This window comes from Nomia melanderi, chromosome 13 (genome assembly GCF_051020985.1).
Source record: "Nomia melanderi isolate GNS246 chromosome 13, iyNomMela1, whole genome shotgun sequence".
Classification (NCBI taxonomy): domain Eukaryota; kingdom Metazoa; phylum Arthropoda; class Insecta; order Hymenoptera; family Halictidae; genus Nomia; species Nomia melanderi.
Window position 1 is genome coordinate 11146165 of NC_135011.1, and position 12268 is coordinate 11158432.

At 34.4% G+C, this 12268-nt stretch overlaps 1 protein-coding gene across 4 annotated transcripts in view; it reads right to left on the reverse strand.

Moving 5' to 3' along the window:
* LOC116425636 (sodium- and chloride-dependent glycine transporter 2) overlaps positions 1 to 12268 on the reverse strand; it is a 64363-nt gene that overhangs the window by 11676 nt on the left and 40419 nt on the right. For all 4 annotated transcript variants that reach the window (XM_031973615.2, XM_031973616.2, XM_031973617.2 and 1 more), the window contains one exon: positions 9932 to 10270. In XM_031973615.2, the coding sequence (XP_031829475.2) occupies positions 9932 to 10270 (339 nt within the window). The remainder of the gene's footprint in view (positions 1 to 9931; positions 10271 to 12268) is intronic.

The window sequence follows — 12268 nt, forward strand, 5'->3', positions numbered from 1 at the left end:
TCTTCACGCGCGTTCGACGTCACCACGAACCTCCGCGACACCGACCTTTGGCAAACTGTGTTGAGGGCCGTACTTCACCAATCGTCTTCGGTTTAACATCTCCGAATCCTCCACACTTACTAATCGAAAACTATAGCTTAAACTAAACCTCATTAAAATGAAGAACCATAAAAACCCGTAACAATCTTACAGAATAGACCAATATAATTTATAATTTTCTCATTTCATCCTCCATCACAAATCTTGATTATTAGAATCGATTCTAACCCATTATTAACGGTATAATCAAAATCCTGTCGCCATATCTCATACACGTTCGCGTTATAAAATCTTTCCGTCTCGCTCGAATAACTATGCTCGGTATCGTTTATTTTCCGCGCTGATAAAAGGAAACAATGAATGCGCGCGGGCGCGCGCGCGCATCAGCCAATTGAAACGTTATCGAGAATTTCCTTGTCAGACTTTCCGAGGTGAAAAGCCTCGGACCGCAGGCATTGTGTACAATTGTTTATGAAAATTGGATGACCGATGACCGCAACACGCGCAGAGACTTATCGGAAAACGAACGGCGATAACTCAACGGAGATCGCGCTCGATTGGCCGCGAAACAAAGCTCGGCCGCGTAGTTTCCGTTATTTTTCCGAGCGGCCGGCAAAAAGCTCGAACGAGGCCCATTCTTTTCCCGACGATCAATTTGATTCGTGCGTGGGACAGAAATTATGTTATCGATTCGATCGGTTGTTTTAAATCAGTCCGCGCGGCCCATAGACGCGGACCGTAATCGACGAGAGGAGTAGCCGACCGATTGAGTGGCGCGATCATTTATTTCGGTACGACTCCCGTGATCGCTAAAGTGGAACGTGACAAGGGTTTGAGCAACGCACCCCTCCCAAAAGGGAATAAAAAGAGCCCTGGATGAAAAGGATACAGCTACGCCTGTATTTCAACTCGTTTCTCCTTTTCTAGTTATTATTGACCGCTGTCACGTGAACTGGACGTAATCAAGTTAATGTTTATAAGATTGATAGATACTTTTGCCTGTCATATGCACATGAGGGACAGCTTAAGGAATTTTTCATGCTAACAGAAATTGTTGTGTTTAGCTCTTTGAGTGGTAAATATTTACAGCTAAAATGTTCAGTGTGGACAGAGTACTTTTTTGTTTAGTTTGTTGTCTGAAGATTAATAAACCATGTTAACCTGTTAACTGTGGAATTTGGTTTAAGAAATCTCTCATCGTGCTCAAAATAAAATCGAATTAATGAATTGTGCACTAATCAAACACAGAGCAAATGCCGAAATAGTATATTCTAATAAAAAACTACAGCGAAACGAAGGACAATTGTATGTTTGTATGGAAAAATAGGTAATTCATCGTTGAAAGAATTAACTGGTTAATTCATGCAATGCGTGATTAAGTTGTAATTATAATTCTTTAATTTTACCAGATTGAGCAATGATAAAAAACGTGTATATTAATATCGTACACTTATAGTTGTCTTATAGCACTCAACGTGTTAAATATTATTGGTTATGTTCAATAGATTAATTAGTTTGAAAATTGTAAGGATAACAATGTAGTAGCAGTGGAAGGAAAGGTAAAATGTATCGTTTGGAAATATATACAGTAAACGTTGGCTAATTGCAACACTCAACGGGACCGGAAGATTGTAATTATGAACGGATAGTATCGAATCTGCTCCAAGAAACGAACATTTTGCGCATGGCGGATGTAGAAAAGGACAACGCGAGTGAAGGAAAAAGAAAGACTGAGAGTCGAAGTGTTCGGCAACATTAAAGGCTTGTGATGAGCTGGAGATCTTTAATTAAAAAATCAAACTTAATAAGAAAACTTAATATAAATCATAAATTAATAATAAAAACATCTAATTATATTTTCATTTGTTTATTTCAAAAAATAAATAGTTGACTTTCTTGAAAAAACTTATTTGTATGGTTATTTACTTTCTTTTTCTTTAATACTTTTCCATTGGTCTATCGAAATGTAGAAGTATTATAAAAAACTTTGTGAACAAACTTAAAAATACTTAAAGACACTCTAAAAGAGGATTAAAACGTTAATTAATTAGTAAACATTTTCCTTGATAAGACAATATTAAATGCTGTACAAAACTGTCAAAGAATAAATTACTGGAATAATCATAATTCTATACATAATCATAATGTTCAAAATAAAGTGGCAATCAATAATAATAATTCAAAATAAATTACAAATATTTATGTGTTATTTTCAAGACAGAAAATTGTGTTGCAACTTACTGAATTCACAAAAATCTCAGAAATATTTTCATATAATATATCTAATGGAATGTTATAAAAATATTAAAGGAAACGTTTTTTTTCATTTGAAAAGGTAAAAATATTTCAGGCAATAAAGTTACGCGTGACGCATCCTCTAAAAAATCATAAAAAAAGGTGAAAAGAATACGAGGAGCAGTTGTGCCTCATTAAAGCGATCATCCCCTCAAGCGAGTGTCATTCCGAGCACGCATGAGTACTAAGGATACGCACGTCGATGTAGTTTCGCTTTTACAATTGTGACGACAGAAAAAAAATACAGAAGTATTACGTTCAAGCTTCATCTAAGTGTTACACATGATTATAAAAATAATTTGAAGTTAGGTTAATTTATTCATAATAATTTCATTTGTGTCTTTTTATCTACGATTCTAATTTATTATATAATACTGTGAATATTTATAACGAAGACAACAATATTATTAATATTAATTTAAGAACGCCTTTTAAAATATTAAATAAAACTATAAAACACATCCATGGTGTTTTTTAATGTAAAAACATAATTATGATCAAAGGTAAAAATGAAAGGAGTACCATTTATTTCTGCAAGGTTTCTAAATCGAGACCGAATGTTTACCCATGTACTTTTTTAAAAACAATAATGTAATATTATAAAATCATTTTAAAAGAAATGAATTAATAAAATGAGGTAAGCATAAAATTTGTAGAATGAAAGAGTTAATGTATCAATGATAAATATCATCAGATGCATAGTAAAAGTACGTGTTACCTTTGACGTGAAAAAATAAATAAGTAAATTCACATCTGTCAATCTAATGTAACAATAAAAATTGTCTACATGTACAGTGATGAAATACATTTTCTGTTATTCACTGATATATTACAGTGGTTAATTAATTGTTTAATTTTAAAACTCCCTGCATACAAAAACATTATTTGTTTTTTGTTCATTATCACTAACTTTGATAGTGGTGTAATTTCATGTTTCGAAAATAAAGTGTCGTCACCAAAAGAAATATAATACAGGAAGAACAAGCAAAAAGTGTTTATTTTTGCATACTGTTCCTGGTTTAACGTGAGCCAAGATATGAAAAAACGTGCAGCCAAGCATTATGCGTTCTGTATGCCATCTGCAACCCACAGGAAATAAAACAAGAATATACCGAGTGTCACTAAAATAGCGACGCAACTTGTGGAACAGTAGCCTTATTGAAGAATAAGTTGACGATACAATATTTTTGGAATAAGCATAAAGACGATTAATTTCGTGTTTGTATAAATTATTAATATCTTTCACGTATCGTATTGCATACATACAAGGTAATCAATACTGCTACCTAAAATTACTTTTAAACTTTCCGTTATATAAAAAGCTATTCCAAACCAAAGTTACATACTATGAGAGTAATTATTACCTTTTTATTCTTTTATTTATTATTAAAGTATGAATATAAAGACCATTTTAATCTGTTTATTGTAATTGATACGTTGCGAGCATCGCATATATTAACAATCATTTAAAAAGTACCTGCGAAATTGCTATTTTCTAAATTTAAATACGTGCTTCGGTATTTAATACTTTTTCAAACAGTAAATTAAATGACTAAATTTTTAAGCATTTTTCGTACGTAGTTCACAAGTAATTTAAAGTAATAAAATTAGTCGAGTCACCTATATAAAATGATATATATTTCAATTGGGATTTAACGCTATTTTTGTTTCTCTTTTATTTTCTTTCCACTTTCAAGTCTAAAACTTTCAACAGTAGAAATATATACTATAATATTATATATATATATATTATTATTACTAAATTTAATCAGTAAAATTTATGTAACCTTATTTTCCAAATAAACCATTTTTTTTTCATTTATCTGCGACAGATGTAACGAATAAATACCTTACTAAAATTCTATCAAATAAATCCTGCATTCAACAAATATTCAATTCAATGTTCTTGTGAACAAAGCCTTTTGCAGCAGAATTTCATTTGAAATTTTCGATTTCCTTTTCGTGAAAATTCATGTAATACTTTATCGATTGCAGCGTTAATGACAAAGGGCATTGTGTTGTAATCGACATCGATGATGGAACCTTATTTATTTCACACAATAATATAACATAAACTGACAGAAAATAGTGATATCGACCGTATGCAGATGATACAACACTTTGACAAATTTTAAGTATTGGGTCATCCCATAAATAATGCGGTGTTTTATACTTCTTTTATTTTTAAAACAAAGATAAATACAACTTTTTTAAAGTAATTATAATGTATAGATAGACAATTTGTAGATAATGAAGGAGAATATGCTTTAGATTAAAAACAGTTTTGTTTATCTTTATGTTTAGAAATAAAATAAATATAAAACACCGCATTATTTATGGGTACAGCAATGCCACAATATACAAGTAGAGAGAGGGCATTATATTAATGTAACATAAACTCACAGAAAACAGTGATATCGACCGTATGCAGATGATACGACACCATGACAACTGTTAAGTGCGAGCAGAAATGATGGGGCAGAGTAACACCGGACGAAAATGCACATGAATGTGTTCAACGATGCCATCATTTCGTTGAAACTACATATATATGAAACTATATATGAAAACCTATTCGTTTATAACATTTTGCAGACCTGCATATTTAGCCTAATGTTCATGGTGAAGGATATTAACATTTTAACTGTTAGGTTAATCATTTATGTCTGACGTAATTCAGTATCGAATATTAAAACAAATGTTTAATGTGTCGAATTGAATAAATCAGTCTTGTTACGATTTATAAGACGCAATAGGATTAAAAGAGTGTGCAATAAAATCGAATGTTTCGATTTTGTGAGATTTTAGTAGCTACTAATTTCATATTTAATGTGTAAAGTACATAATTCCGAACCTGAATTTTGATTTTGATGTGCTTGGCATTATGAGAGTTTCTAGAAACTTTTTGATTCTGATGTGCTTGGTATTATGAGAGTTTCTGTAAACTTTTTGCTTTTGATGTGCTTGGTATTATGAGAGTTCCTGCGAACTTTAATAAAATTATGAATAATATTAATCTATGATAACGAGGAATAGTTTCTCTTACCTAATTGTATGTAAAAATACACCGTCACCTTCAATTTTGAAAAAAGTCAGACGATTAATATCTGAATTTCTTAAAATATCAGAAATTAAACATTTCATTCTTCTCCTTGAACTTCAAAATCCATTTCATTTTTCGAATATTTAATTCTCACTGACGCTATCTCCTCTGCTCCTACAAACAATGATCAAACAATATTTCCATATATTTCAAACTTAACTCTTAACGGTCGAATGTCCCCTTAATAACAACTTCGAACTGTCACATCTATAATCGATAGCTGCAAATGAACAATTTAATTGTTCAAATAATAAGAGATCGATACGTGACTTCGTTTCTGGCACTTAAGATTTCGATACACAATTCAATTTTTGATAGAAATGGTTTTTAAACATTTAAAAAGTTCTCGTCCGCAAAGGGTTAACACGTTAAGCGCCATGTCAATTACTAATGACCGACGTTTCTGAATTACTGAAAACAATCGTAACATGCAAGATAACCGATGTCGATGCTTTTCTTTGCTACAAACGAATAACTCTACGGAAAAACGGTCAAAATTTTCATGACGCTTAACCTCTTGCCTTTACTTGTCCATTATCAAACTTTAACATTTGTAATAAACGTAGACATAGAATAAATATAAGATTCTTTCTGTTTCTCCTAATTTATTACCGATAAAATTGTTTTATCACATACAATTTAACGTCGAACCAACTTGATTTAAATAAATCCATCATACATAATTATTTTCCAACAAATCCGCAATAAGGACTTCCTCAACAAACACTTCCCGCCCACGACGCGTCACGAAAATCCACAGTTTTTTCATCCCCTGAAAAAGAACATCGAGCGAACATCCACTCCGAATCGAGTACACCTATATACTTCAAGAAAAAGACAACGAAAAGTACTTCAATCGTCGAGTCAGAAGTTTTCAAAGGAATGTCGCACTTAATAAAATCGTCGATCGATCAAGCTGACCCCAGGTCTGGCTCATCAGATTCCCAGCAACTGGGATCGAATGAGAGAGGGTGCATCGATGAATGTGTTACTACAGGGTCCGGATAACGACGGATCGAAAATCTTTGCCAGCGAGCCTCGACTCGTAATGATGAAAATAGCAAAGGCACCGTGAGTAAGGATCATTACTCGGCTCTTCGCCACGGCTCAACGTGCCTGCCCCCTGCTCGGTGATCCAGATTCCCGCAAATTTGCGTTTGTTAAGAGTGAAGTGCGCGCAATGGAACATAATTATTTGGGGTACGATTTTTTCAATAGCACCGGCACGTACACACGCACACACACACACACACACACACACGCGCGCGCGTGTATGCCAGAAGGGCTGCGCCGAGTGCGAGGTCATTTACTAAACGAGATGCAGGAAAGGGGTGGTAGGGGCGGCGGGGGAAAAAAGCGACCGGGAAGCCGGATAAAGAGTCTAAAACAAACGGAAAATCGATAATGGAATACGACCGTCACCGTTAAATACCTGTGGACCGGGAAGCGAAACCGCGGTAATACCGTCACTGAAAACACTCCGGAAAGGAGGAAGGATTGTCGTCTTAACTCTAAGTCGGCCACCATAAAAAGGACTTCCGACGAAATCGGCTGGCAAGTGAGTGCTCGTCAACACGGGGATGGGTTTGTTTAATCAACCGGGACGCTTGATTACACGCATAATTGTGATCGTCCAATTTGACGGATTAACTTTCAATGAAGCTCGGATACTTTCAATGAACGGATCACCGGATCACGCGAGAAATCGGATATTACATTGGTGCTCTGTATGTGGTGAATTTGAGACTCGTACTGGGAAGGATATGAAAAACTGTATAGTTTAAAGAATGTGTTCAGTGAATTTTGTTTATGGAATGGTGTTTATATTTGGAGAAACTGGGATGTGAGGCTTCTGAAGTTTTGATATATGGTATAAATTTTTATTTGTGAATTAAGGTCTGTTTTTTGAGTGGTTGAGATTTGAAGCTTTTAAAATTAATAGTAAGTTGAGAAATTTGGGCAATGGGGATATTATTTATTTTGGAAACAGTATTTGTTATGATGTATTGCTTAGTATTAACAATAAGAAAATTCAAGATTTGTGAAAGTTTGTTAATGGTAATGAGTTAATGAGGATAATGTACAAAATATTGAAAATGTACAACAGTAAAAAACGAAAGTAGTTATTGTATTATGTAATTTATGATGGAATTAAGGCATTCTTGAAAACAAATCGTGATAAATTATTTTCCATATAAAAATTTGTTTTTAGAAAAAGTTGATTTTAAAAAAAACTTATGTAGTTTCTTAAAATAATATTAATATGTGTGTGTATACTGTTTATAATTTTTTCTACGGTAAATAATAGTTTCATTATGTGTATATAATCATTTTACACTATAAGCTACTGTTGGAATTAATTTTCAACTCTTAAAATCGCTACAGAATGTGTATAATATACATGTACAGTACTTCCGTACCCACAAAAATGTGACAGTTTGCGGTATTTACAGTGAATGTAAATTTCAGGTTTTGCCTAATTCAAACGTGCTTACTTTTTAACAATTTTATTTTTTTGGCGTGTATATTACAAAACAAAAGAGAAACTAACGGTTAAATTTTCACTTAAAGGAGTGAACCATATTTCTTCAAAGTAATATCTTTTTCATCACATTACAGAAAAGTAGCTAATTATACTTTCAAAATTTCTCAGAATATAAAAATACTATGTAAAGAGGTCTTTTAAAATCAAATAGAAAATTTTGGAATTTCAATTTTTTTCTTAAACTGTACAAACGTGCATAGCCTTTTATATGCTGATAATCTTGAATAATTCCTAATTCTTACTTTGCATAATTGTGATTGGATAAAATCGAAAGAAATTTTAAAAATTTTACGAATATTATAACTTAAGATTTATATAGCTCAAATAACAATCTGTTCAATGATTTATAATTATAACGCAATACGTACAATAATAATTCGTATATTTCTTCTATTAATTGCAAACAGTTACTTTCCGTTTTTAAAGTTTCTATTGAAGAAGGAGTAGTTTAAAATTCAATCATATTAGAAGGAACTTAACGCAAAGTTAATTAAACGTTCATTTTACTTCAGGCATGCTTTTAATGTTCTCGTGCCATTAAGGTAATCGTTCAGATAATTATTATTCAAAGTTTTATTCATCGAATCAATTACACGTGACCGCGTGCAAGATTGTTACGCTTTCAAATTTTTCAATTACTTCTAATAAAGAGGATAATACCTTTTGGTATTATTTAGTAATTATAGTCTTTGGTATTGCTTGGTATTGGTAATCTTTGCTATTGTTAAGTATTATTTAGTATTGGTAGGCTTTGGTATTTATTTAATATTGTTTGATATTACTTAGTTACGTCGATCATTGGTGTTGCTTATTAGTATGTGTTAATATTGCTTAATATTGGTAGACTTTGGTATTTGTTTATTATTATTTGGTATTACTTAGTAATAGTAATCTTTGTTATTACTTAGTTTTGGTCAATATTGCTTAGTATGGGTAGTCTTTGATATTATTTGATACTACTCGATACTTGGTAGCCTTTAGTACTATTTCGTACTGCTTAGTATTGCTACCGTTTGACGTTGATAATGATTTGGTATTCATGATATCTCCAAACTCTTTCCACAGCAAAGCAACACAATTATTTAAAATAACTTCAACTCAAAGAGTTGTACAAAATAAAAACAACCCAATGCTACAATTTACACACTTTTTCTATCACTAGTTCCCAAAATACTCAATCAACCATGTTTCTGAGTTAATTACACATTGTCCGAATACACTAATACAAAATAGTCTCCCTAGAAATATCATCAAAACCTACAAACACTACTTGCACCTACACACATATATCATTAGCTTTTAACCCCTTCACCTACAATATCATATCAGGCTCGCGATGAAAATTTTTAACTGAATTTGAGAAATCTAAATGTCATTTATATTTTTTAAATACAAATTAAATATTACTTTCCTATTATTAATCATTAACCTTCGAAGTAGACGTGGACATAGAATAAGCATAAAAATTGTGTCTTTTCCTAATGAATTATTAACGATAAAGTAGTTGCATCGATCATAGCTAAGAAATAAATCATAGGATAAACGGTTAATATTCAAGTTTCAAACAAACGATCACCTTTCACAGAAACCTCATCCTCCTCATTAACAACATTCCCGTCCACCAAAGGTGTATACATTAGAACAGTGTTAGCAACCGAAGTTCCCAGAATGCGGATTCTCCATTATTTCGACAAGGAGTATCCCAATGTTCTTGGCAAATTACGTTAACAGCTTCCACGCGGAGGTCGCGGGAACGCTTTCCCAATGGTATCCAATATTTGTAAAACTGGCCGACCGATATTCCGGGAGTTAATTATTACCGAATAACTTGGACATAGTTTCTTGACCGTATCCCAAGGATCTCAGCGCGGCGCACAAGGAACAACAAACAGGTCCGCGTGCCGCGTTAAGACCCACGGACAAGGTAGATGCGATTGCGATGCACTTACCAGACAGGTGATAGGCGCGAGCACGACCCAGCTGAGCCACCAATAGCCGCGGAGCAAACGGCCGAACCGCATTTGCATTTCGGCAATGTTACGCAGGAATTTGTTGCAGCCGTAACACCACGCCACCGTCCCGACCTCCGCGATGCCGATCAATAGTATCGCCCAAGAAGCGGTGTTCCAGTCCATCAGCGTGAACAGGTAAATACCGCCGCCGAACACCATCGGCAGAGCGAGGAGCCAGCAAGTGACGCATATCCCGAGCACCACGTAGCTCTCGTGTTTTCGTAAATCTGGTCGCAGGTCCAATATGGTGGTGTTTATCGCCTGCACGCCTGCGAACTGTGTATCGTAAAAAGTAACGACCGACCGTGTTACTGCGAGATTCGATGCTTCGCCTGCCGGGGTTTCTCGTTACCCTTTCTACTTTTTACAATTTTTTTTTCCCCCGGCCCCTTCCCTACTCCAACTCCTCCCATAGCCTAGACTCGCTCACCCTACCACTTCCTTTTTTTTCGACGCAGTCCGTCTTAATTACCCTTCAACGTGCTGGCTGCAGGGAGGACAGAGGAGCATGTAAAAAAACAAAGGCTCTTTCGCTCCCTTTTCCCAGGCGGTCCAGCTGTCCCGCTCTATCCTGGCTGCCCTATTCTAGCTTGGTCGTTTGGATTCCTGCACTCTCTTGCTCGAAGGAGAAAAGAAGGAGAAACGGAGTAGAAAAGACGAGGACAGGAAGAAAGGTGTGGATTTCAGTGGGACGGCAAACCATAACTCTTTCCATGATATACGAGCCTCGAGGCGAGGAGACGGGAGGCGATGCAAAAGTAACACGGAACGATCGTCTGGCTACTTGCAAGCACATTTTCGCCCGCAGCTCTTTTGACGAATACAGGGAACCGGCGTTCCGGTTCTCCGGGCCACTTGAATGGCGCCTTCTCAGCCGGTTCGGCAGGACGAACAATTTTTTCATACTCTCCCTTTCCTGCTTTCTCTTTCGCTCTTCACCTCCTCGCGCAGAATAACACGCGTACAAAGAACAAGGCTGCACTCTGAAGTTTATACAACGCGGAAATACGCTGCCTTTTATTTTCGACGTCACCTCTCTCACTCCTTTCGAAGGACGATCTTTTTCTTTCCATTCCGTTTCTTACCTTTGCCCTTTCTCTATGCTCGGCCACCGTGAACCGACTTGCTCACCCTCTTTCTCCAACTTCAGAAACGTTTATTTTTTGCTATTTTTTGTTTGGCTCGTTCTTGTATTCTGTGAGCCCGTTCAAGCGTCTGAGAATGATTCTCGCGGTTGAACGTTTTTAATTGATCGTTGGAGACAGCGGACTTTTGCGGGCAATCAATGTTTCTTGGTGAAATTTAACCCTTTGTGTGAGAGGATTCTTTTGTTGTATGTGTTTGTCGCTTTGTGTTGAAATATTGATGATGGTTTTTATTGATTTAAAGAGGAATCGTATATACATTGGAAAACAGAACTGTTTTATTTTAATGTTTAGTGTATTGTTGCAGTATACAAAATTTAGTACTGGATACCGAACTTTTTTAACTTTGCTGTATCGAATTAAGTCACCTTTCGGGTACAAAGGGTTAAGAGACCAAGAATTCACCTGGTAACTGTATAATTTAGTTTAAAAAATTTTAGGCTATATTTGAATGAAAAACCAAAGCAAAACAAAAAAGAATTACTATTCTTATTTTTCATAAGAATGTTTATGGGAAAAAAATGAAGAATTTATCATTTAAAGAATTAGTATCATTTCAAACTTTAAGATGGCGAGTGTACTCGCCAAATGCAGTAAACTGGTTAAATAGAAACTGATTTCTTCCCTTGAAAATTTTGAGGAGCTAGAAAAAAAGTAACAATAATCTGAAATTATTACAAACATTTCCTTAGTTTACATCCTGTATGCTCATAATCGTCATAAATGCATAAAATCCGCTGTCTAGTTATTAATTTTAACCACAGCTGAGCCAATATGTAATCTGATTACATATAAAGACCAATTATTGAAATGCAACAATTGATTTAATTGAAAATTATCATCTACAATAATTAATTACTGTTCACTGTGATCACCTCATTTTGAATAGCAGATCAAGAACAATAGACGATTATGAAAGCTGCTTTGTAACTTAGTTAACTTATATTTGAATGTAGGATTGAAGATTACGTTTCATCGAATTCTGGCTTTAATCCTTAACGATCCATAAGTATTTCAATCTTTTGCACTCGAGAATATTTTTCTCAACAAATATTTATTATTTTTCATTGAAAAACAATGATATTTTTGCAACTATCATAAAGAAATATCTTGCATAAATTAAGGGACA